This window comes from Falco punctatus (genome assembly GCF_963210335.1).
Source record: "Falco punctatus genome assembly, chromosome: 17".
In the NCBI taxonomy this organism is placed as follows: domain Eukaryota; kingdom Metazoa; phylum Chordata; class Aves; order Falconiformes; family Falconidae; genus Falco; species Falco punctatus.
The window spans coordinates 1,745,571-1,772,635 of NC_137597.1; the positions used below are offsets into that span (position 1 = coordinate 1,745,571).

General features: G+C 47.1%; 1 protein-coding gene across 6 annotated transcripts in view; it reads right to left on the reverse strand.

Moving 5' to 3' along the window:
* Window positions 1-25,563, reverse strand: part of PPP1R12B (protein phosphatase 1 regulatory subunit 12B) — a 120,910-nt gene extending 95,347 nt beyond the window's left edge. For all 6 annotated transcript variants that reach the window (XM_080367445.1, XM_080367443.1, XM_080367441.1 and 3 more), the window contains exon 1: window positions 25,145-25,563. In XM_080367445.1, coding sequence (XP_080223571.1) covers window positions 25,145-25,432 — 288 coding nt within the window. In that variant the 5' untranslated portion in view covers window positions 25,433-25,563. The remainder of the gene's footprint in view (window positions 1-25,144) is intronic.
* Window positions 25,564-27,065: the final 1,502 nt, after the last annotated feature.

The window sequence follows — 27,065 nt, forward strand, 5'->3', positions numbered from 1 at the left end:
TGGCTTGGGATCAGCTAAGTGAGGAAAAAAGATACCTTTCCATCTCCACATGGAGAAAGGGCAATGGTTACAAACCCAGAACACAGAAGCCATGGCAATGCCTGCACATCAGCAGTGCTGTCACAGGCACCCACATTAAGGCAACTGTTTTCTGCGCAACTTACCCAGTATTGCAGTAGTTTAACATAAACACGTGCACATTCAGTGCAACTGTTTGCAGGCAGAACAGTTCCCATCAGTGTTTCGGCAAGAGCTCCTCAGCAGCACCGGCACTTCAGCTGCTGCCTCCCTGCACAACACGGCAGCGCTGCTCACAGCAGTGCATGTAACAAGGTTGAGCTTGGCTGAGAGCGTACTGCATTTCTGAGTGCAGCCCCCTTAAGTAAATATTTAGTTTACAAACAGTATGTCACATCACCCAGTGTCATATGATCACGAAATAAAATAGCAGCAGTGTGCTTACAAGAGCTTGGAATTAAACTCAGCCAAGAAACCTATAATAAATGCTTTGGGTTTAATTTTGGCTGTATTTAATTCCCTGGTGCTCCCTCCTGGGTTGGTCAGGATTTGGGAGAGAGAACCTATGCATTTTCTCAAGGTGGAGGAAAGATGCAAGAAGGGAAAAGAAGAAAGGGCTAACGCTTGGCTTCTGCGTTACATGTTTCTACTATGAATACATCGGCCTTGTGACAGAACTCTATCCTGGTGACTTCTTGGTGCAGAAGAGTGAAAATCTCATAATCCTACCATGTCAGATTCTTGAGTAGCAATCCTCATGGTTCCCACATAGAAATCATAATTGGCAGCTCCACTTGTCACACGTAAATACAATATGTAAACTAGCTAGTCAGACACATGCCGGCTTTTTTAATTGAGTATTAGAGGCACCAGGCCAGCAGAGACCATGCTTCATCTCTTCTAAGTACTCCAGTATTCATCTCCTAAGCCTTCCAGGAGTATGGTACAGGAGTATGGCCTGTGCAAAATGTTGCTGTTAAATCAGATCACTCATGAAACCCCCATTATTAATTCTTTTATCAGATTCTCCTGAAATCCAGAAATCAAGTGCAGATACCATCGTCACAGCTCACACATACAGCCCTCCCCTAACAAGGTTTGCCTCCCTCTGTTCCATCACTAATCCCAGTCCCTGTAACTCTTAAATTAAACTACTAACAGAGACCTCTGAGGTTCTTCCGTACAACCCCACATTCATGGCATAGCATTCTTGCACTGATCTTCAGGACCCTTCTCCATATGCCAGTTTGCTCAGAAAGCCACTCCATTCTTCCACATGGTTAAACAGTTCATATTTTAGATGACAAGATCCTCGGAGCAGGGACCATTTTAAGAGTACCCAGATCTCAACAACACAACAGTGTCAAGCAGGTAAAGAACAGCAACATATATCCTACTGTGCTACTGGAGTTGGAGAGGACCTCAGGACACTTCTAATTAATGCCTCCTGCTCAAGGTAGGATTTGCAGTGAACTCACACCAGCTTTCAAGGCTGTGGAGGTGTGTGTGTACAACATGTACACATGTGCACGTATGTACTTATATACAAACACAGATATGCATATTTATTCTTCATAAATCCAGGGATCTTCATATTTGTGGGGAAGGACTAGTATACACAATTTGTGTCATGTGTCTGCTGCCACTCTGATCCAGAACTGACTCACCTCCATCGCTCAGACGCTTTATTTACCCAAGCCTCTAGCTTTCTCCTCCCAAACGATGTTCTCATGCTGGAAACCTGACCTAGACTCATTTGCGTGGCAGAGGCTGCAACACCCGTTAGCTACAAAAGATTCTGCATTAGATATGGGTGATTAAAGCGGCTTTTGTTCATACAAACCAAGCACGCCCCTTCCTAACACTACCAGTGGGACCATGTTTGACAAGATCAGACAGACCCACATCACACTCAAACCGATTAAAAGGTTTTCTTCGGGCTAAATGAAGAGCCAAAGAGTTACTGCAGTGAACACAGGCCATAAAAAGCATGAAACTAAAAGCAGAATGTTTTCTGAGTGCCTGGAAATGCAGTCTTGAATTCAACACGAGAACCTCACAACTTCTTAAGTAGGTTTAACTCCAGGTTGCCAGGGTCTCTCCTGCCCCAGCCATTTGTTCCCACACCTTGCCTTGCACAAGGTTCGTTTCATCGACATTTTCAAAGTGTAAAGAAACAGATGTACCCAGAGGGTGTTGCCTGTCTCAGCTGGGTGGGATGTATTACCCTCACAGTACCTGTCCTTTCTCACTGCCTGCAGCCCAGCATAAACCCACTTACAACAGGGTGAGATAGATCCCACCCTCAGTAACTTACCAGCGGTCACATGATAAACCTCTAAGAGCCAAGATTTACCAGGTCACTCCTTGATCTGAGGCTTGAGATGGTTTTCTTTACCACAGCCTTACGCTATATGATTAGGGTAACTAGAGCACTTGGAGGAGTTTTAGAATTGGTTAAAGAGTTACAGACCAGAGGATAATACTGATACCAGCAGCGACATTAACTGTTAATACATTGGGGGCTGGCAGAATTAGCAGGCCAGTTAAGTCATACTATCACAACACACAGGTCACAGTCAAAGGGATTAAATGACAAGACTTACTTCTCTACTGTTCTCCTGTCGTAAGTCTAAAATATACGGAACAAAGTTAGCCAGGAGATGAAGGGAGTCAATCTTCCACTGAATGCAAAATAAGAGTAAATAAATGATGTCAACATATACTGCAAACAGCCAGTGCTCCACATAGGAAGGCAAGCCTGATGACAGCTGAACAGCATCAGGGTTAAATCTGGGAACACAGAGAAAGGAGTTCACAGAAAACAAAGAGAAAAGCACTCCCAAAATAGCCTTGCAACTGTCACCACTAGCGATTGTCAGCACTGGAAGGTATGACCTTGCCATCGTGTCTCATGATCACAGCTCTGCTCTTAAGGAGGCATTTGTCAGAACCAGCACTACCAAAAATTCCACGTCCAAGTGATCCCGTATCTCTGGCAGCACAGATCACACTCACCAGTGAGTCTGGGAACAACAAACTGCTCTTACTGTTGCTCCTGCAAAAGCATGGGGCTTCTGCACCTTCCCTCCTCCCTTCTCAGCCCTGGCCTCAGGGCACCCTTACGGCTAGAACACCCTGCACGGACACGCACTGGGTACCACAAACCCAGTTTTAACATCTTTGTGCTTTAAATTCCTTGTGCAAATCTAATTCTGAAACAATCAATTTATTAGAACTAGCAGGAAGAGGTAAATTCTTTAAAGAGAGCTGGGGGAAAGGGAGGGAAATGAGATAAAAAGAGTATTATTCCTTTCCTAGCCTAATTGATTAACTTATGTTGCTTCATTTTTTAACAGCACTTGAGTCATACCTTCTCATGTAAGCAGGAAGAGAGGTATGGCTTATGTCATGTTTTTCCATTGGAAGAAACCCTACAACAACTAGAAGTACTCCGCAGTATCCATGCCAGTCATCAAAAAAAACCAGCAACAAATCTCTCACAATGATTAGCACAACAAAAAACCCAGTAGAGCACAAGGGAAGAGAGGAATTCATACAAAGGCATAATTATTTCACGGATGTAGCATTTTCAGGATGAATAGCAGCACAAAATGTCAGGTGAGTTGCTCTGAATAGAAGCCACATTTTGAAACTACTTATACCTTCATATATGCACCGGTGACATCAACTTATTTACAAGGAGGTAGATGTAAATATCTGCTGCGCTAGACTATAGATGTCTTAGCTAAATGTCTGTGAAATTCTTTGTAATTATCAGGACTTCTGCTTTAGCTGTGCAGCAATGGTACGGGCAGCGAACACTGAGGCACCACGCTTCACTTCGCCGTGGCTGGTACGTGATCTGCTTTCACCGAGGTAGCCCTCAGCACGCCAAAGCTTCCGACTGCTTCTTTGAGATGAACAGGAGCCACCGCTGGAAGGAAAGAGGTGGTCAGTTGGACACGCACACTGTGTTCCTGAAAAGGGAGGAAAATGGAAAGAAAGCTCAATTGCCCTGCTTTTACCTCTGCTACGACGACAGGCATAGGCACGCGGGACTGCCACCTTTTTGCCCCTCGTTTAACGTTTCTAATCATACAGCATTTTGGCAAACCTAGGAAGATCAGCAAGGACCGCAGATACAAGTGCTCCACTATGCAAAGAGCCACAGGGATCAACCCCTCACGCCAGCCCCTCCAGCCTCACATTGTCGGTGCCGCCATGTGTCCAGCAACCTGCGCTCAATTCACCTCCCGTTCAGCCAGGACCCGGTACAGCCACTCCCCACTTCCACTCTGCTTTTCCTCTGCAGTTGATGGACTGGTTTGGCATTTGCATTCACCAACCAGAACACGGAGCTCTAAACCAGAGACAGGCCGTGCAGGACTGACTTTAAAATCCAACGTAGATTATCATTTTACTCCCTTCCTTTTCATCATCTTCATCCCCTTAATTGCAACATGATTTTTAATACCCATTATTTCAACAGCAGTTGGAGGCTAATACTTTGTACCATCTGAGAAGAGCTTGAAATAAGTCCAGTACTTGATCAACTGCCAACACTAAAAATAAAGTCTTTCTGTCACTAAAGAGCAGGGACTGCCAGTTTTCTAATGGCGTAGATCAGCATTAGCTTTTCAAGTCTCACCAGTTTAGTCATTCTGACCACTAAGTATTTAATTTCTCTCCCACTCAGCCACTGCTCCCTGGCACTGGATCAAGACAGTATATAAACCCCTGCCCTTAAATTACTCAGATTTTAGTTCCTGCCTGAAATAAGTCTACGCTTCATAATTGGAAAGCTCACAAGCATTTCACTCCTGTGTGGAAAATGTAAATTTAGCTGCTGCAGGTTTGCTTAGCGGAGAAACTTTCTGCTAATCCCCTCGTTCTTCAGCTCTACAGGCGCCACATCAGTGGTAATATTGTACCTATTTAACGCAGTTCCTACAGGCATTTTTACAATGCAAGCAAAATATATATGTGGTTGCTGCCATCAGCTATATTACATAAACATATTCTAAAGTTCCAAGATGCAACCTTAGATCAGCTTCAGCCAAACTAAGGTGGCCTCCTGCAGCCCAGGGCTGACACTCGCCCCGCTGTTTTGAACAGGCACTATAGGTTGCAGAGTAAGGCCAATGCCAAATGAAGACTAACTTTGTCAGTAATGGGGGGTAAAAATTAAAAAAAAAAATCACTTTTCAGCCTGCTCAGCCATGTTACGCCACTCACACCATACCTGCTAGCAGGGCAAGCTGGGGTAGGAAGGCATGGCAGGGCCACGCCGTGCTCCAGCAAACGATCCTTTATGGGAAGAGTCTCTCCAGGTCTTCTCCTAACGGGAACACCGCTGCAAGTGATTCTAGCTCCAGCTTGGCAAACTAAAGGTGAGATTTGTGTTACCCAACGATAGACCTCAAAGGCAGACAGCAAATCTCCACTGGCCACTCCAGGCTTTCTGTAGTCTCCCTGATGGAAGGAGCTGCCAGGGCTGCCTCCATCCCCCCCAGCCTCACGCCAGGCCAGCAGACCCTCTCCCCTAACAAGGGGCACCGATACTCATTTGATACCCCACTAAACAGATCCAAGGAGCTAAACTGGCTGACAGTGGGACCAGACAAGCACTTACACTGGTATGAAAAGCATATGACAAGAGCAGCAGGAAGGGCAGGACTGAGACAGTTTTGGGCTGCCACACAAGTATTCACTTGGACATCTTGCTTATGTCAAGACAGACAGCTCACACCGCATATGGCCCAGGGAAAAGCTGTTTTTTCAACAGAGAAAGCAACAAAGTCACTCCAGGGCCAGTAGTATTGCTTTCACAGAAACCATCTCTTCCTTATAGACACCGAAGCTCACGTAGGGGAAGAACCATGAACTCCTGCAAACACCAAGACGTGCCCAATTAGCACTAAGTAAGGGCGAAGATGATGTGGCTACATGCGGAAACACCTCAACCCGACTGCAAAGGAAAAGAAAGAGGAGACTCTTTTGGTGGATACATAAACAGTTTATTCATAAGCAGAATATTAGGCCCTTGGTTTCAGCGCACATCATTGTCTTACAGCCACATCAGGTTTTGTTTCAAGATCTGAATCTCACCTTTGTGGCCAGGAAAAAAAAAAAAAAAAAAAAGTGTTAGTTAGTTTATACAAAGTAAAACACACTCTCACTAATTCTACTTATTCATTCTCATTGCCAATCCTGCAGTGCCTGGGAACTGGGAAGATTTTCTTCTTTGCAGTGATTGATTCAGGTGGCTAAATACTCTCCAAGTAGCCATCCTGCGCACTCCTGGGGGCTCAGCAAAGCTCATCACTAGACAGACACGTAGCAGCTTGCTCAGTCGTTTTCCAGTCCTGTGCAACTCCGAGCCTTCGCATTCAAGTAAAGAAGTTGTTTTTCTGAGTTTTGCCATTCTTCCTGCCTGCTACCTGAACAAGAGACTGGTATCCACCATGGCTCAGCTGCCATGAAGTGTCATCATTCCCAGCAGGAAAAGGCACCACGTCAACAGCACACAGTTTTCTTTGAAGCGTAACAAACAACGAAACAGATGAACAGGGTGTTGGATAAAGAAATCTTTTTAAAAAGAAAGTGATTCCGCACTTCTTCCTGACAGGACCATAGCTGGGATCTTGCAAGCATTTCTGTTTCCAGTGCAATCATTTGGATTTGCAACATCACTTAACAAGGTGCAGCTTTAAGGAAATGTTTTCTTTCAAATACATTGAAACCTTGATATAATTTGATATTGCAGCAGAAATTAAGCTATATATTTTCTTAAAACACAGCAAAAAGACCCCTATCTAAATACAGCAATTTAAGGTCTGGACTATAGCTGGCATGTTTAGAGTGGAAGGTAAAGGACAATATAGGAGTTTACTGTCCTATGACAGAGTCTGCACATCTCTTTGGCAACAAACTTTTCAAGAACTCCCAATACTGGAAAAAGATGTGTGCTCGATATATGTTTGAGAATCCAATTCACAAGAGTTCTCAAATGTCAACTACACCTTCAGGCAGAGTTCATTTGAACTTGCCTTTATTCACAGGGGAAAAAAAATTAAGAAAAAAATAATCAAGCGATTCTATTAGGGCTGCTCAATCCATAGGAAAGTATTTTTGAGTTTTGTGGGGTTTTTAATCCTGTGGGAAACAAGCTAAAGCAAATCTCAGCATGGCCACCAGTAACAAAATTACTCACTGATGGCTTCTGAGCCTATCGCCCTCATCAGCAATCCAAACCAGGGTCTCAGGGACTGTGCTGGTGGTACCCATGGAAAAAGAGAGGTGGCGGCAAATATGGTGCTGAGAACAAGTGAGCTATTAAAAAAAAGAACCTGTAGAATAAGGTCACTGAAGAGGGCCGAGTGATGCTCGAATGACAGTTCTTTGATAGACCCCTGCACAGATGCTTTCATAGAGTAACTGAGCACTGTGTGTTACAGATGCTGCCACACACTGAACTCTTGTCAAAGCATGACAGCAGATATCTTGCTAGTTTGAGAGATGGACACAACTATGGTGTCAACTTTCCCCAGTGACATTAACGACATTTTGAGCCTAATCAAGAACTGTGGTCCCTGTGATCAAAGAAATACAGACCTGATACAAACCTTCATGTTTTCCTAAGAGTAACGTAAACCCAGTTACTTGCTCCAACGCCACGCACATGCCCTGCATGGTTTAGATACTGGCAGCCCAGTGTGAACTCCTGATTGAGTGCTCTGTCAGGGCTTTTGAAGTGTCACACAGCCCCGGCTAGCAGATGCCGAAAAAAGGACGTAGCCAGAAATGGATAGAGCAATGAACACACACAGCAAGGGGAGGAGTGGCGGGGGAGAGCAAGCTCTTCACCTCTCTAACTACCATTTACAGAAGCAGCAGCCAGGCAGACTGGCTGGGCTTACAGGTGAACTACAGCAATTAGTCACCCTTAAAGTAAAACAAAACCCGGTGGAAGTCCAGCTAGCGGATGGTGATCTCCATGTTTATTGCACTGTCTCACCTGTGCATTAGTCTGCCTTGCAGGTGGGTGGCACAGACAATCCTCAGAAACAAAGGACCATAACCTGGGTTAAGAACAGGAGAAATTTAGGAGAGGGCAGGGTTTGTTGACAAAGCCCAGCTGCCAGAGCCACGAAACAGTCTCACTTCTGAGTGGATCACCCCATTTCTGCTGAAGAGGGAAGCCAAGAGCATCGTGCAGGAGGGCTTTCCGGAGGTATCACAGTGCAGCCCCATCTCTGTGCCAGCTGCAAAGGAAGAGGAAGAGCTCGCAGGAGGAAGCAGTGAGCTGATGGCTGGGAGAACAATCCTACAGATGGGTCTGTCTCACCAGGACATGACTGCATGTCCCCAGCACCATGGACTCACCCCTGGTTGACGGCTGGGTTGCCAGCCTGAAGCAAGAGCTAGGCCATGAGCAAGTGATTTCATGATCAGGCATAGACAGACGGGTGACGATAACCATGGACGGCGTGGTGACTTGCCTGCTGGAGGCAGGACAGCCAGCCAGCAGAGGCTCTAGAAACAAAATGGCTTGTGTTAGGAAGTTGGACAGCAGGACTGCTAGGGTGTCGCTCCTGCAAATCACGCCATGGCTATCGGTAGGACCAAACGGACCAGCAGCAAGTGTCTCACTGCATGGCTGAGAAGATGGAAAGGAGGAGCCACTGGCAAGTGAGGAAACTCCTGGAATAGAGAAAGGGAGAGACCTTATCAAAGCCAAAAAGAACCAAGGTGCTTACATTAACGGATGGTATCATACAAAATAGCGGATGCATGGGAAATTGTGGTATTTTGCCAAAGAGCCACCAAGGCTTTTACAGAGGGATGTCATATGACAGAAAGCCATTGGAGTCCTTCGAATAGTAAATAAACACAAAGGCAAGGGAGACCCAGGTGATACAACCCACAGAGATTTCCTAAAGGCTTCCCACCGGGTCCCTCACCAAGGCTCCTAAAGACAGTGGTAAGAGGGAAGATCCTTGCATGATTAAACGTACATTTCCATGACGAGGAGACTGGAATACATGACAGATTTTCTTCCTGGAGATCTCTGCAGAAATCTTTCCTGAGGTCTGTGGCACCGAATATACAGGATCTGGAAGAGGAGGTTATTAGTAAGGTGGTAACGTTTGCTGATGAAACTAGTGAAGAGGGTAAAGAAAAGGACAAACTTGGAGAAAAATCTTCCAATACTGAGCAACTGGTGATAAAATGGCAGAGGAAATTCAATGCAGATAACTGTAGAGTGAATCACAGGCAAAAAATACACCTAACATCATATAATGAAATGAAAGGCTCTGAGCTCATTACTGCCATTCAGGAAAAAGCTCTTAGGATTATAACAAATAGCTGTAGGAAAATATCAGCTCCAAGCTCAGAAATCAAAGCAAATTCTAGAAATTATTTGGAACGGAACAAAACAAAAGAGAAAATATCATTAGGCCCCTACTTAACAGTGCACTAGATTTTCAGTATCATAAGAAATTCTAGTCCCCACAACCAAAAAGAGGTGTGGTAGGCATGAACTAGAAAAAAATTTAACTTAAAAAGATGGGGGGGACACGGGACACACCAAACCCAAACAACTTTCACTGTTTTCCAAAAGCATTTCTTAAGGATTTCTGTGGCATCACAAATGTGATTTATACTATTGGTAGGGCACCACGGAAATAAACAGTGCTTTGGGGGGAAAAACAGCCAAAGAAGAATTCAGAAAGATAAGAAGAGAACAAGCTGTAAAGGGTCTGGGGAAAACAGGCCGCTTGCTCTGCTGTAACCTCGACCCATGGCAGCTGTGCCAACAGGGACCCAGCCTCCGTCGGGGAGCGCAGGGTTCAGCACAGCCGGCAAAACCTTGAGCCTGTGTAAACACTTGTCTGAAAGTCCCATCAGCACAGACTAACAAGGCCGAGCTCAGTTCCTCCCGTTCAACAGAAACACAGAAACACTGATTGTGTTTTACCGGTGTGAGACGAGACCGAAGTGGAGACGGCGGAGAGCTCCAGGGAGCAGAACCCAGACTCAAAGTGTTCTTACAACAAAGCAAAACGGGAAAAATCCTGCACTTCAGTGGGAGACAGCTAAAGGCAAAACAAGGACAAAAAGGACACGGCCTCCGAAGCAACAGGCACCCGGGCCAGGCTGGGCTGAGCGCAGCCCAACCACTGCACCGCTGCATGCGATGGCAGCGCTGCTCCCGCCGGCCCCCGGCCCCGCGGTGAGCACAGCGCGCTGGCTCCGGCGGCTCCCACGCTGCAGGGAGCACACGCTGCTTGCTTAGGGTCTCAATCCTTCAAAGGAACATTTACTAAGTATGTTGCTATAGCATTAATGATTTATACCATTACTTTTAATTTTGCTTTACTATTCCCTCATCTCCATCCCCACTGGGTAATTAAGGCTTGGCTGAATGACTCAGTGGGGTGCTGCTGAAGAAGAAAGCAAATCTCATTCTGGAATACACTGCAGACAACTGCTTTTAGTAAGGCCCTGAAGATAATTATTCTTGGGCTGGAGAGATCACCACTTAAGTCTCACATTCAATTTGAAAGCAACATACTCCTTAAGAAGCCCAGAGCAGAACAACAAGGCTCACTACAAGTTTAGAAGACATCAACTAGTTGGAAAGGTTAAATGAAGGCAGTCTTACTGTATCTAGGTGAAAAGAAAAAAAAAGTTTGAGAACAGTCTTCCAGTAGTGGGAAGGCTGTTATGGAAGCGAAAGCAATTGCAACCAGAGGAAAACAAAGAATTCAGCTTCATTTGGAAGAAAGTGGAATTGGGTCAAACACAGGGAAATGCTTCCTAACCGCGCAGCTTGCCAGGCGCTGCAGCAGGCTTCCAGGGGAGGTGCAGATGAGCTCTCTGTGAAGATACTTAGGAACAGATTAGTTAGCTGTCTTCTGGAAAAAGCTCTGATAAACCTGGTTGTGCCTTAGTGCAGGGAACCGGACCAGGTCTTCTGTGATCTCTTCCAGGCAGGCAGCTGTAGCTGCACAACTGCCCTCGCCACTGAGACGGCACAAGCTGGTCCTTCTCGGACAGGTCCGAGAAAGAGCAAACAACAAAAAGCCAAATGGTAGGGGAAGAAATGCAGCTTTCAGCATCATACAGCAGAAGGAGAACTATCAAACCACTGCTCAAAGAAGCCAAAGGATTAGGAAAGCAGCTTAGATTGACCGGAGAAGGGGTGAGTGGTTAAGAGTTAACCGAGACCAGGCCATAGCAAGAAATCAAAAAAAAAAAAAAAGCTGGTAGCTTTGTCAACAACAGGTATCCCCAAATCTCCAAGACTCTGAGAATTTCCTCAGCATAATGCTGTGTTTTAAAAGATAACCCTGGAATCAAATTACATTAAAATGTCTTATTTTCCCTAGTGCAGCAGTTCTTGTCTTGGACAGGGCTTGAATTTTTAAGTCACTAGCACAATTTGCAGGAAGCTGGGCATAATGTCAGCACATGGATTCCCTCCCAATGACTACAATCGATTCTTTGTTCTTTGTTCACTTTCTGCAACGTTGAATAATTTTCTTAAAGATTAACAGCACCTAAAATAAAATGGAAAAGAATGGATTTTGTGGACTGACTGAGTTGTAAACTGAAGACAAGCCAATACTTGAAATAGCTATAAGACAATATTTGGCCATAAGCGTAGAGCTCCTTCTATAGCAGCTATTAATAAGGGATCAAAAATAACTCATGCAATATGCTCTGAAGTTTAAACCTTGGCTCTGCTGGCATACGGGCTGGCACGGTCCTGAAGTCTCTCATCAAGAGACAGACAAATTTACCACTTATCTTTTTCAGCATGAGGGAATGCTTGTTCAGAATAACTCAAGTGATATCAATTTAAAAGACAAACCATTTAGGGCTGCGAAGGTCAAATTCTGTTTGTCAGTCATCCAAGAAAGAAAAGAAAAGCTAGAGCAAACCACGAAGTAAAGACCAAATCCATCCCGTGCAAGAACACCTAGATACAGTGTTCGGTCGGATGTATCAGTTCAGGCTACTGCAAGCCAGGAATAGAAAAACGGCTCAAAAACTGGTGGATTAGCAAGGTGATATTCCATACACATACATACTCTTTCCTTTAGTTTAGAGGACACTAGGAAATATAATCTTCATGCCACTGCAGCAAGTTACCCAAACATTCAATAAAATTGCCTATTAAATGTAAGGCATAATTGCCCTCCAATTATGTAATACAGTATTACTTAGCCTTCTAAAGATTGCTGGATTTTCATTTTAAAACTATTGCTTTAACATTTGAGCAGGTATTTGGCCTTATTAATTCTCTCCCACCTTATTTTCTCTTCTTGTCTCTGATCTGTAATAAATAATGCCTTTTTAACTATTCTTTGTATCACAGAGGGAATCCTCCTGTCACACCACCCTGGAGCCTGGCAGTCTGTAGCTTAACTTACAGACCTTACACCCATCAAGCAGTTGCTGAACATATCTGGCACGAACCATGTCCCAAAGCAATCAGTTCCGCAGCTGAATTTTACCCTGCATGAAAAAATACTTGTTTTAAAATTCTGATGTCCGTTAATTCTTCCTTGTGGGAAAAGGCAAACATTCCTAATCACATCTTACATATAATTTTGGATACTTCTATCATATCTGTGCTCGTGGCTTTCCACCAGTCAGAAGGAACTGCAGACAGTTTTGATCTTTCCTTGTATAGAAACCACTCCCTGACTTTGATCACCTTGCTGTTATTTCCCACATCTATTGACATTTTTTTTTGAGATGGTAGAAGGAAGACTGCACATACTAATCTACAGATGGGCACAACATGAGCTTAGACTGGCTTTATGACTGCAACTTTATTTATTCCTTTCTTAGTAATTCCTAATGTTTGATTTGCTTTTTTACCCACTGCAGTACTTCCACGCTATCACATTAAATCCCAGAAAACCCTTTTCCAGCCTGTAGCAGCTGGACTGGAATACACTGTTTCCCCATAAACATTACTTCCCATTTACTGACCAAATTGTGCTGGCCATTTTATCAGCAAATTAGCCAGTATTGTGAAACCTTTCGCTGTCAGCTTTCATTTTATTATCCTGAATATGCAGTACTATCGTCTAACTGTTACCTCACTCTTTATTCCCTTTTCCATCTCGCATGTGGGCGTGCAGAGCAGCACAGACTAGAGGGGAGATGCACAGGGTATCTCCCCTTCCTCCTGTAAACTGATCTTTTATTCCCAGCCTTTGCTTTATCTCTTTCAGACAGTCATTAATCAATTATAAGATCTCTGTTTATTTCACAACAGCTTTGTTTCTTAGGACTTCTGCAGAGGGACTTGACAAAAGTGTTCTGGAAATCCAAATGTACTACCTCAATCAGATTTCTCCTTTCCATGTGCTGGTTGACTCCTTTGGGTTTATCATTTCCCAGGTTCTTCTTGGAGTCCTTTTTGGAGACCAGCACCACATGGAGAACTCTTCCCACTGACATGGTCCTGCTGCAGCAATGGTCCTCTGGTAATTCTAATTCTTTTTTTTTTTTTTTTTTTTTTTTTTTTTTTTTTTTTTTTAAAGTGATGTGTTAAACACAACAGATCATAGCTTAGTGACTTCATATGCCAGTTCCTCTGGAACTAATACCAGCTGGTGCTGAAGACACAACACTTCATTTGTCTGAGCAGCTCTGGAACCTCTTCTGTCAATACTGCAGCTTGGTAAAGCTCAGAAAGCTCTATTTTTATTTTTTTAAGAGATCTGTGTACAGGAAAGACCGAAGGCATGCAGACACAGTATCACTGAGAAGCAATACAAAACTGTTCAGCACACAATGGCAAAACTGGGACAGATTTGTCATTTGAAACTATTTAGCTGAGCTGTGTCCAAGACTCAGACTCTTCCAATACTCCCCAGAAAAAAACACGATACTGTGTGCTCCCTGAATACAGCACATATCTATTACGGTGATTTATGATAGAGAGAAGAAGGCACATAGGCCACCCCATATAATTATATGTCACAAGGAACAATGTATCATTCTTTCAATTTTGAAATAATTAAGGTTTAAATTCCACTAAATCATCACTTTTCGATTTTCTTCATCCAAAGTCCCCCTGCTCCACAGATGCAATATGTAGAAGTCTGCAGAAAATATACTCGCCCTCGTGCACCCACCTCTAAATATATTCCACCTTCCAGTTCCATGTATACCAGGAGAGCCCCAGGAGCATGTGTGTGAACAGGCAAGGGATGCAAACTCCAGGAGCGGAGGTGCCCATAATCTTGCCAGAAAGCTGGAAGGCTCAAGTATCGAGCTTTGCACACAGGTCTAACGCACCCAGCATCTAAGACGCAGCTCATCTCACACTGGGGACAGTGCTGGGATGAAAAGTACAGACCGAGGGGCTCTTACTGCCTTTCAGTTCTCCCCCCAGACTAATTAGACAAGAGAAGCTAAGTGACAGAGGGTCTGGGCGACAATATGGCAGTGGGTAGGTAAGTGACACAGGACTGGAGGCAAGCCCAGTAGCTCCACGGCAGTCAAACCCCTGGAGGGGCACTCTGGTCCAGAGAGCATCCGAGCCATCCCGGAGCAGCACATGCACCTGGAGGATGCAGGAGCAGCCAGCGCATGGTGGAACTGCCCAGGAAATGCAAACAAACAGCAGTCAGGTCCCAACCAGGACTACCAAAAGGAATACAGAGCAACAAGTTGTCCAACAGCACCGATTTCCTCACCAGTTCCTTCCCCTCCTAGCCAGAGGCTATTCAGCTTGGCCCAAGCGCTGCTGACACCTGCTCTCCCCTCACTGCTCTGCTTGCAGAACGGCTGGTCTACATGTCACGGGAGCTGCTCAGCCCTACCTACCAGCCAGGTTTCCTCACCCGCTGGCAGGAGCGGTGCTTTGCCTGCACAAAGGTTTGGCACTCAAAGCTACTTCTTAAACCCAGCTCCCCAGGGCAGCGTATCTGCCTGCTGGGCGCAGGCTGGGCACACGGGGCTGACAGCCCTGTCCGACTCCTCACGAGTTCGTGTGGGTGCTAAGGCTAAGCAAAGTCGGACCCTAGGACATGCATTTTGCAAGGACATGAGCTAAGCCCTCCTGGCTTACAGCTGCTCACTCTTGCAGGTGATCCGCAAGGGCCGAGCAGCCATCACTCAAGGGCTGCCTGCACAGCTACGGCTACTCCCTCCCTCCACAGAGCCCAATCCGTACCCTAGTGCCTCCTGCACCCCCTTTCCATACCCGGATGGCACTGAGCAGCAGCTAATATTTGAAGTGCAGCACTGATTAAATTGGTAGCTGGACTGAAAGTAACAAAGGGCCCCACCGAAGTGCACTCACAAGCCAGAAATGACAACTCAGCCTGCTTTAGAGCATTTCCTACAGTGCCAGCCGTTCTGCACATGGGAGCAGCAAGAAGCATTCTTCAGCAACTGGAAGACAATTGCTAAGCCAATTAATAAAACTAAGGCAGTCAGGAAAGATAAGTGAATACTCCTAGCCTTAAGAGCCACTGATGTCTGTACTGCAAGATGGTTAAGTAGCATCTATCAAAGTAGTGGTAAGAAACAGAAATCCACAATCATTATCTCCCTTGGGAGATACTACCTGGCAGTACTTCTAATTGCATGTCTACTCCTGAAGAAAAGAGGTCATGACATGCCTTAAAACTGAACTGGTGTTGACAGATAAGCAGTTTTGAATCGCTAGTTAAGTCATCATGCAAGTTTGCACCAAAAAGTAGGGAAGGCATTGCAGGTATGAGACGACAGCAATTGCTCACTAGCCGTGTTCCTGCAAGACGGAACTCTGAAGAAATGAAGAGACAAGTCAACTAGAAAGAACCACTCCTATTTCCCTCCCGGCAGGGACCTCACCTTAAAACTTAAAATGTTTTAGAAGGGGAAAAAAAACAAGTATCAGGGAGGTAAGGGAATCAGAAAAACACCCCAGAAATGTCTAGTTTGCTGTGCACAGGGGTGTCCAACAGCCACTGCAGAGAGCTACAGGCAAGTAGAACTGAAGTTTCATGTAGCACGTGCATCTACAGAAGCACTGCAGCTGAGCATCTGGTACAAGACTGGCACACCAGCTACAGGGCACGGACTAGGCACAGCTCCCAGGGAAAGCAGACTGGCCCTGCTAGCCACATCGTGCAGCACCAGAGCCCCAGCCCAGGGAATAAAGGAGAAGAAATGGCCACGTATCACTTCTAGGACCAGGCGGGATGCAGACACGGCTGAGGGAGCTGGCTGACATTGCTGCGAAGTCACTGTCATCTTTCAAAGGTCATGGTGACAAAGGGAGGTTCCTGATGACATGCAAACATCACCCTTCATGTAAGAAGGATTCAGGGGACTACGGGCCTGTCAGACCCACCTCAGTCCCTGGAAACACTATGTAGTAAATATCAGAACGCAGCAAGCCCAGATGGCTGGAGCACGGTGTAGTTCATTCGGCTTCCTAAGAACACAGTGAAGAAGCACAAAGCAAGACAAGAACTGAGAGCCAGCATCAAGTGATGAAACCAGTTCTAAAGGTTCAACCTGGACGCTGCCTCCTTTGGAAGCAAGCCGCCAGCACTTTCTAACCTTCTTCAGAGAGCACTCTTTCAGCTCAGTATTCACAACTCTGCTTGAAATACTTGCTGTAGACCGCTTAAAAAACACCTCTTGCATCAAAAAAGGAAGATGTTTTGGTAACCGGCTAGAATGTAGCATTCTGCATGTGCCATCGAGTTCCTTCGCAAGCATCTTTGCCACTGTAATCATTTCTGGTAACTGGAATGGTTCTATTAATGCAACATTTAGATCATACCAACAGTACGAACATCACCTGCAATGTTCATTAAAAGACTCAAGCAAGGGCATGCAGTGTGCTAGCACAGGAACTTCTGCTGGCATGATCACATCAATTAAAAAAAAAAAATACTAAATCAGACACTTAGCAAGTCTGTAGTGTTTGCATGACAGTCACGGGTGCAGTTAAACTCCTGCCCAGGCTCCGGACACGCACCTCTTCCTGGGCAGGTGTAGGCTGTGCTAATGAACCAGTTAGCTCAGGTTTGGTCGTTACCCACAAAAACGCCAAACCTGTCCACACTGGAGAGCATGTCACCTCGCTTAGAGGAACCAAAGAGCAAATGGGGTAGAAAAATGGCTTGTTAGATCAAAATTTACAACATTTAATCCTCCAAAACCACAACGGTATTTAAGGTAAATATTCTGATGATTTCTGTTGGCAGAGGCAGGGTCTCTGTTAATGATGTAACTCGGAGCAGTGCCCTGGCTATACCAGAACAATTAAAGCAAATCCCATTACTCGCAGCCTGCTGGGTCAGAGTTCACCTGCCCCAGCAACTTCCAAGGGAGAAATCCCTATTAACATCTCTCACACGAAGTATCAAGTTGCCGCTCAAGATCAATCCATAATTAATAACTGTTTTGGGCAAGGCTGACAATTCCTATCAACTCAAATCCTGGAAGAGGCAGAGAAATTCCGCTTCACACGTTGACTTCAGGCTGGAACCACTGCAGCAGTACTCCAGGACGCATCACTTCAAGCGCAGACAGCACAGTTAATTCAGCGCAGCTCCCTGTGCGGGCCCTACCAGCTTCAAGCTGGTTTACGTCCGTTTGGGTTATGGTATTGTATTTACAAGTCCAAACTAAACAGACGTAAGCCAGGTTAGGCCAGCGGAGCCCACACACAAAGTTGCATCAGTTCACTCCATCACTGTTAGAGCCAGCTCTTGCTAAACCAGCAGTTGTGTTTAGACAAGGCCCGATACCACCAGTTGTTGCTATCACACAATTTCAGATGTAAAAAAGCATAAAGCTTTGCAATGAAATTGCATTACCTCTCTAAGACAGCAAGGAATGACAAATTATAAATAGGAGGTGGCTTCAGACAGATTCCAGAAATGGATGGTGAGCAATCACGGTGGCAAATCGATGCTCCAGCTCAGAGTATCAGAGAGGGGCTAGGTTTAGTTTTACCCTGAAAAGGCAGTGACACATAAAAGGCTAATGGCAGGTGGTCATTCTGCATTCTGTACATTTCACAAAGATTTATGAGCAAGGCTGAATGCTGGAAAAGCAATGCTGAAACTGCTTGTGTCCCTCCGCAAGGTCAGCTTATTGTGTTATGGAAACATTTCTAGTGAGACTCTTACAAGTTAAGACTGTTCGATCTTTTTCAGCTACAGAAAACAAGCTACTAAGAAAAAAACAGCATTAAAAAGCCTCACAGCATTTACTCTTTAAGAGTGAATTTCCAGTTGTTTTCAGATGAGCAAAGACTACATTTAAGCTGAGAGCTTAAAGCTGGAAGGAGACTGATCTTTCAAAAATCTGTTTAACATGAAAATATTTAACAAGAGTGCCCACAAATGTTTTTTCTGAAGTACTAGTCATTTGTAAGTACTGTACGTTGTAATTATTGTAAATGAACACTGTCAAGAGAAATTGTGCAGGTATCTGACTCAAGAATATTAATGTTCATGATTGTCAACAGTTTGATGAGGAAATAAAGGCCTGACGCTCGGGATCTGGCTGCCAGCAGCGTGAAGTGTCATCCTCACTAGCCTGGGAACCTAGAAAAGCAAATTTCCTCTGAAAAACATGTTTTAAGAGTGAAGTATTTAAGAATGATCCTGTTCTACCACAGCAGGAGATGCATCTCTGGAGCGAAGGGAGGAAATAAGATGTGGCACCTGTAAGCTCTCTGAGCAGCCCCAACAGCACAGGCAGATCACATCTCCCTCCGGTTTCAAGAAGTTGACAGCAGCTCGAAACATTTCTCTGCACAGGCCTGTACGGACTACGTTCACCATGAGGTTGCTCTTAAATCCATTCATGCTGAAGCAAACCCCATAAAAACAGGCACCTAAACCCCTACCGAGTTATTCCTTTAAAGCTCTTACAAACTGAAATTTTCCTGCTAAGGCTGCACCTTCCATGCCCGTGCAGATCAGTTTGCTGCAGCCCAATAAAGGAGATTGCAGGGACAGCTGTTGCACCTCCCTTCAGGACAGCTGAAAATAAACTGCAGACTCAGATCCCAGGATTTATACTGGGCACCTTCACCGTGCTGGGGCCGTACCATTATCAGTAGGTCAAACAGTTCACTCATTTGGAGAGCTTGGGACTGGAGGGTGGGGGCTGCTGTTCCCCTGAAAATGTCTGGGTTTCCCTTCATTCATTTCTTTATCCCAGCCCTGTGCAAACGCACAATTTTTTAAAAAGCAGAACAGGTGTTTATTTAATGCTCCCCTGTCCTCATTTGTATGCAGAAGTTAGAAAGAAAAAACAATCAGTTTCTACAACCGCTTACATACTATTCCCCTCTCCCCATCTTCTTAAAGACTGCTCTGATATGCACAGTCTGACGGGCCTTTTTGACTTATGGTATATAATAATCCTCAATTGAAAGCTAGCATACCAATGCAAAAGTCTTATATTTTAATATTAGTCAGTTATTATCTCAGTATATTACAACACACAGCACTTCAGATGTCTCACAAGCCCCACAGTACCTAATCTGAAACTCGAAGTCTCTAAACATGTATACAGCTCCCAGCCTCTAACACTCACCATTAAAATAAGCAAGAGGCATTATAAATTGCAAAAACACCACCAGGATGATGGTAGTTTCCTCCAGGTTACAGCCGAGAGAGACCTGCACAGAAACGTTGCCTTTAATGTTTCAGCAGGTCTTGGCTACGCCAATGGGAGCTGCAAGACACTGTCTGGAGCAGCCACCGTTCCAGGCACCGCATTCATGGCTCACTCCTTCATTTTTCGCTGAGCTGGCTTTCAACCTTATCAAACCACGTTGATTCAGACAAGTATGCAGCATGAAAGACTTGCCTCTATCTCTAATGCAGGCTCAAGAATTTTACTTGCAAAAGTCAGGAAGTTTTCAGCGTATATGAAGTATCACAAGCTTTCCCTAAAATACCTTCACTTCCCAGAGCTTTCCATGTGGGCTGGAGCTCTGGACTGCCCAGCAGCACTGCTACAGAGATGAGAACTTTTCTGTACACAGCACTAAGGGACCAGGGTCATCACTTCTAGCTGCTGCCATAAAGGAAGTTGTAGCTGCAAATCCTACCAGTTCACTTGCTCACTGTTTAGGGGAGCAATGGTGCCTGACTCATCTCATCACTAAATAGGATAAACAGAGGCTGAGGAAGGAAACAATGAAGATGCACATTCCCCATCACAAATATCCATCTACTTACTACAACAGAGTAAGTTTCCTCCCAGCATCCAGTAGCTGAGCGAATGCTGTGGTTGGCTTCAGTTTCCAGAAGCCTAATTAACCAGTTGAGAAACTGCCCCTAACCAAAACAAAGGAAGATTTCAGCTGCAAGGAGCAGCAACTCTCCAAGGCTCTAACTCCTTTCAGCTCAAGGTTAGTTTGTTCAGGCTAGAGTTAATTCTGCCCACTTAGGACGCTGTTTTGAAATAGAGATGCAAGGGACAGACAACTGAACTAACCCACAGGGACAAAACATCAAGCCAGAAAAGTGATTGAGTAAGCCAAAAGCAAGAAAATAAAAGCATTAGGTTTGTAAAACAGCACTTCAGATTTTAACTGGCTTTGTCTAATAAACTCCTGGTGTACTGTAGGTAGCTTCCAAGCTTTCCCACTTAATTTACAGTACGTACTATTGTATCCCCCTCTACACGTGAAACCCAGAAAAACCTACTATGCCACTTACCCTAGCGATAAACCCTATTTTTGACAGTGTCATATTACAGTCTGATGGGCAGCATTAAATACAGTACACACAGCTTGCAACTTCTATTTTCACTGGCAGCAGCATACCTTCGGAAAGAAACTTTGCAGAGTATGGTGGAAAAGGTATGACTCTCCCTAGATAACCTTCTCTTCCTAGGATTAATATATTTTTAGGCAATGCGGCCACCCAATCATAAAAAACGTAGCCTGATGTATGCACTACCAATTAAAAGAGGAGAAGCTGAACTACAGCTGCGATTCCCCAAACATATACATGTGGTACCCAAATACTTCATTCAAAAGTTTTCATGCCACTGTACGTTGTGTCATAGCCTCACATCTCAAGGCACAAGCTAGTTTTTACCTTCTGGTGATTAAGAAAATTCTCCTTGAAGCTGCTGCCATATGAGCACTGTGTGGGTTACGACTGTCAGATTGATCCCAGTTCCCCTGTAAAAACAAACCCAGACTGCTTCAGCCACTACTGCAGTTCCAACCCTTTTGCTCCATGCTCTCTAGCAGTGACAGCCTAGCTAGAAAAAAACACCCGTTCACATAGCAACCCTCTCTTCCTTCCCCTCAGTCTCCCAGATTTTATTCCAATGATTCTCCCAAGAGTCCCCAGACTGCTGTGATTCGGTAGAATGGTCTGTAACGCGTTCCCCCTGGTTGGTTTTGGACTGTCCAAAAATTCTGCAACCTTCTGCTTTGCTAGGACTTCACCCAACATCTGGAAATGAGTAAAGGGCCAAATCTGCTAAGCAAGAATCAAAAAATTGACCAGCCCGAGTTTGACATGGATGCTGCTTTGTAACGCTCTGAAGAGCGACCAGACCTGCCTGCAGCTTTACAGCTCTGGCTCAGAAGCAGGAGTAACTTAAACTGGGACTGCTGGAGAGGTTATAGCCTCCGATATCCAACCCACAATCACTGCACAAAGTACCTGACTTTTCATGAAGCAGCTTCTGAGTTACCACAGGTGCCCAGCAGCTGAAAATAAGCGAGTGAGTGCCAGATGAGTACTGTAAGTGACAGAAACTCAGTAGTTATTTCACGAGTGACTCACTCCTTCATGGAACAGGCAAAAGGGACAAAAACAAAACAACAGCTAAATCAAAGGGCAGGCAAACAATAACCAACCTTTTCTGTTGCCATCATTTGTGCACCAGTCCTTAAAGGCAAGCAAGCATTGCCTATTACCTTTGGAGATGCCTTCCCAACTAGAAGGATCAAAACTTTTTTGTCCCTTAAGACTTATTTTTTGTAAAAATTTACTCTTCTCTTCCATCTGTCACTCAGGAGGAGGACAGCGCTTTTCGTGCCCACTTCCCGCCACCTGCAAACACTAAAGAAGCTCAACTGTGGCCAACGGTTTGTTTCACCTACTGGTAGAGGTCTTCTTGACAACTTCTAAATGTTCACTCACACTTAGCTAGTATCTCCCTTTCCATTCTGTACTAGACACAAAGCCATTGCCAAAAAATACACTACATTCAATGAATTGGATTAATCACTGAAAAGATGGGATTGGTGTTCATCCAGCAGCATTTTGCAGGTACTGAGGTAAAAGATACACACATAACTGAAGCCACAATACAGGTAATAAGACATTGGCCTGAGGTTTAGACTTATGCCGCACCCGGTGCCTCCAAAGAGAAGGACAACGCAAGCTGGAGGCTCAGAAACACCACTTGTAATTTAAAAGGTTATTTTCAAAATACAGCTTCATAGCTATAAATAGCAAAGACAGCTTCTCACCCAGCGAGTACACAATGGTTCTTAGTCACAGTGGCCCAGATACTGGAGAAAGTGTAATTTTACCTTTGTTGAATGCCACACAACATTTGGGACCACTGCGCACTTCAAACTAACCCAGTTTGTAAGACAGGTCTTAGGTTTTGTAGAAGTAGATGCCGACTCTGACAAATTAAGTCAATTGACTTTGTTAACCCTTCCATTACTTAAAAAGATATTTGCTTGTACAGACCAATTCTCACTTAATATTAAGTTCTTTAACCAAAGGAAAAAAAAAAAGCCTATCCAATCTTTCCTGCAAGAAAGCAAACTCTTTTCAATGCGTAGGATTTCTTCCCTCACTGCATGGCTGTTTGGTTTTACAAATATTAAACGAGAGCAGACAGTTACTATGATCTGCCCTCTATCTCATAATGTTATGTTATACTAAAAGAAGTCATTAAAAAAATCCTCATACATACAACATGCGTTTCATTTATCAACCAGCACTCTGGGGACCCCCAGCCTAACTGGACCTCAGCTGACACTTGACCATAGACAGTATCATTCCCCAAGTAATATGAAAACAAACATATTTTGGACACCTTCAGTGACAAGCAACTCATAACAACCTCTTCAACCACGATAACAGACATTTTCATCTGATACAGATTTACAGACTGAGGACATACACGCACAACAAAACTGCCAGCAAATCAGTGTTTGTTCCATTTGGGCATGCAAGTACATCTCGGTACTCCTTGGTGTGGTCCAGAGAGAGTCCTGATGAGAAAGTGTTGATACATCAATGGGACACTGAAATAAAGTTTTTATTAAATTCAAAATAAGGTCAACCTGCCTTCCTGTCAAGTTTCTGAAGAAACACTTCATGTCAGAGACTTGTTTGTACAGCTCTCATCTGCTCGACTACTCGCTCATCTAAAAGCTCTTCCCAGTACCAAGCCCTAGGTGTTACTGTTCAATATGTTACCTGAGACTTAGCCCCTACGACAACTCTTTACGTATACAGAATTACACTTGCAGCCTCCTGTCAATATATGGCTCGTCATATACTGAAGAAGTTTGACCTTGCAGACATAATTGCCCATTGTCTGATGAGTCTAACGCACTTCATGATACACTGGTGGCCAAGCACCACATTACGTACATCAGCAAGATACCTGGGTATTTCTGAAGAGACCATCAACAATCCCGGCTGGAAAGCCCTCACGAAGTCATCTCAACTCTACCTTACCTCTACCCGCCTCAGGTTCAGCCTTCTTGCTTGTCAAAATGCTTTCAATAACCAGCTCTTCAGTAACTGCCTCTCACCAGCGTCTATATGATTCCTTATTCATTCAACTGATAATAAATGTATACGTGCTGTATGGGAGTCTACTTAAGCAGCGTAACTTATCCGCTATTGCCATACCGAGACCAGAAAAAGCCAAAACCAAAACACAGCCAAGCCATTACAAAGTTCACTGCCTCGCCAACTGAAGTCCTATTCAACCTGACAGTCCGTAAGCTCCTATGCTCTTTGCTTCGTAACTTATTTTTGGAACTCCAGAACAAAATGAGTAAATATCACTGTCCCTTGTTCACCGACAGCCATGAGCAAGCGAGCTTGTGAACAGACCTTTTAAAAGTCCCAAATGCTTCAGTTCAGTACTACCAGCCCAGCAAAGAAGAAAGCCTAATCAACTCAATTACTGCCCTGCTATTTGTGCTATTAAAGCATTATTCCTTACAAACACACATTATTTCCAGATGTTATTCCTGGACTCTGCTTTTCCTACTCCCGTTGCTACACTACATGCTCAATCTACGAGATCTTGAGCTAAGGAAATTTTCTTCCTGAGGCTGGCCTGGATTCAAATCAGATTCATTTCACCGACCAGACGCAGCAATCTGGGCCACCGATTTGACATGCCCTGCTGCACTGTGCACCGGTCTCAGGCAGCAACAGGTCCCCCCGTAGCACAGGGTAGCGGCTTCACGCGCTCCCTTTGCTTCGTAACTTATTTTTGGAACTCCAGAACAAAGTGAATAAATACCACTGCCCCTTGTTCACCGACAGCCACGAGCATTCCGGCGCGCTCTGTGCAGGGCAGCAGACACCGCAGGTGTGAGCGGCACACACCTTCCCGGTCAGCGGGGCCTCCCAGGCCGCCGCCGGTGACCACCTCTGCCAGGTCCTGGGCACGCTGGGCGAGGGCTGGGGGAACCCGTGCTGCTGTGGGGACGCGGGCGAGCTCCGGCCCGGAGCCCCTCGGGCAGCTTCAGGGCAACGCCGGTGCGACAACACGGCGGCAGCGCAGCCCCCCGGCACGTCCCCAGCGCAGCTGATCCCCAGCACGGAGGCAGAACTGTCCCAAAATCAGCCAGCGGCCACCAGGCCGAGCCCCCGGGCAGCCCTGCGGGAGCGCGGGCACCGGGCTGCACCGCCCCGGGGCTGCACCGGCGGGACGGGGCTCGGCTCGCCCCCCCGGCGCTTTGTTTACGAGGACCCGGCGCGGCGGCCCCGCTGCGCGCCCCCGGCCCCGGTGCAGAGCGAGCGCTGCCGGCAGCGGGGCCTCGCTCGGCGGCGGCCCGAGGGAAGGGGCCGCTGGGCCGCCCCCCGCCGCGGGCCCGGGCTCCCGGTACCTGGTGCAGGGCTGTCAGCCCGTCCACGTTGGTGGTGTTGATGCGGGCGCCGCGGCCCAGCAGGCGCTTCACCTCCTCCGTGTCCCCGCTGGAGCAAGCGGCCAGGAAGACGGCGCCCTCCTCGAAGCGGACGCGAGACCCCCCGGCGCCGCGGTGCCGGCCCCGGCCGCCCCCCGCCGCCACCGGCTCCTGCTCCGTCAGGGAGCCCTTCCAGCGCCGCAGCTGCTCGGCCCGCCGCAGCCGCGCCGACTCGGCCCGCTTCCCGCCCAGGTGCTCCGGCTCTGACATCGCCGCCGCTGCACTGAGCGCAGGGAGCGCGCCGCGCCTCAGCCGGGAGCGGGGCGCAGCGCCCCCGCCGCCATCTTCGCTACGCCCCCGCCGCCGCCGCCGCGCCCCGGCCGCCCGCGCCCCGCGGCACCCCGGGACATGTAGTCCCGGCCGGCGGCGCCGCACCTGCCCGGGGCGGGCCGGGCTCCCGGCGGCCCCCGCGCGCCCTCGCCGCACCTGGCCGCCGCCCGACTACAGCCCCCGGCGGCCTCCGCGCGCGGGGCGGCCCGGCCCTGCCCAGCCCGGCCCGGCCCAGCCCAGCCCGCCATGGCAGCGCCCGGCCCGCCGCGCCGCCCCCGCCCCGCCGCTCGGCGTGCTGCCTGCCCCGCGGGGCTGCGCTCTGCTGCCGCGGCGCCCGGCCCCGACCCCGCCTGCGGGGCCCGTGCGGGGGCCTGCGGGGATGGCCTGTCGGGGGCAGAGGGCCAGGGCCCTCTCCACCGGCGGGGCGGCCCGGGGGCTGCGGAGCCGCCGGAGAGGTGCTCTGGTTCTTGCTGGGGCTGAGGCCGGGGCCCGGGCGGAGGCAGCGCTGTCCGGGCGGCACCGGTGCTGGGCCCTGCCCGGACGTGGTGGCGCCGCGGCCGGCAGGCCCCGCAGGTCTGGGCCTGGTCGGGGGCCCGTGAGCGGGCTCGCGGTGCGGGGCCGGGGCCGAGGTTGTAGGCCCGGCCGCGGCTGCGGGGCCGCGGTGCAGGGTCCCGGGGCTGCAGGCCCGCGGGCCGCTCCCTTCCAACTCTGCCCGCCGCGGCCACACCGCGCTGGGAACGGCCCGGGCCCGGTGTTCGGGTTGGCCTCGTCGCGCCTCCTCCGAGCCCCCTCTCGTGGCTGGAGCGGCCGGCTCAGCACCCCGCGGCCTGCCGGGCCCTGCTGCGCCGGGGCGCAGGATCAGGCTCTCCTGGCAGACAGCCAAGCGGGGTCTTCAGTGCGGGGTGTCTGCCCCGCATCTTCAGGACACTCTGTGTTATCGAGCTGCCGAACAGAGGGTTTTCCTCAAGCTGTTTGTTAGAGGAATCGCAGAACAAGCGCACCGCTAAATGGTTGGTAACAGATCCCCCAGACCAGATGGCATTTGCTCATCAGTCTTAAAAAACGCAGCAGTTTTCAACAGAGTTCCAGGGAAAACCCCAGGAACTACTGTGCAGCTCATCTGATATCTCCAGCATGCCATCTATTAGGACCCACGCTAATGAACAGGGACTGCATTAAGAGCTATTGAATATTCACAGAAATGCCAGGTCATAGTTCATTAGCAGTCTAAAATTGCCAAACTGGAGTTAGGAATTGCTAGTATAGAAATGGTTTAGAGAAGAGCAACATGGAAAAGGGCTTCACACAATGCACAATTTGGTATGGAGCTCCTAACAGCAGGGTAGTGAGGATGCTAGCTGTTGAGGTGGGTTTAAAAGCAACAGGACAAATTAATGACAGTTAATCAATCAAGAGCCATAAATACAAAGTCGCCATCCTTGGTTGAGAAAGGCCTTTGGCTGCAGGTTGCTGGAGGCTGGGATCCCTCAGTACACACTCTCGGCGCCTGCAAGAGATGGGGTGTGCCGGGTCATGTTCAGCGTGACCAGCTATCACCTTCCCGTGCTTTGTA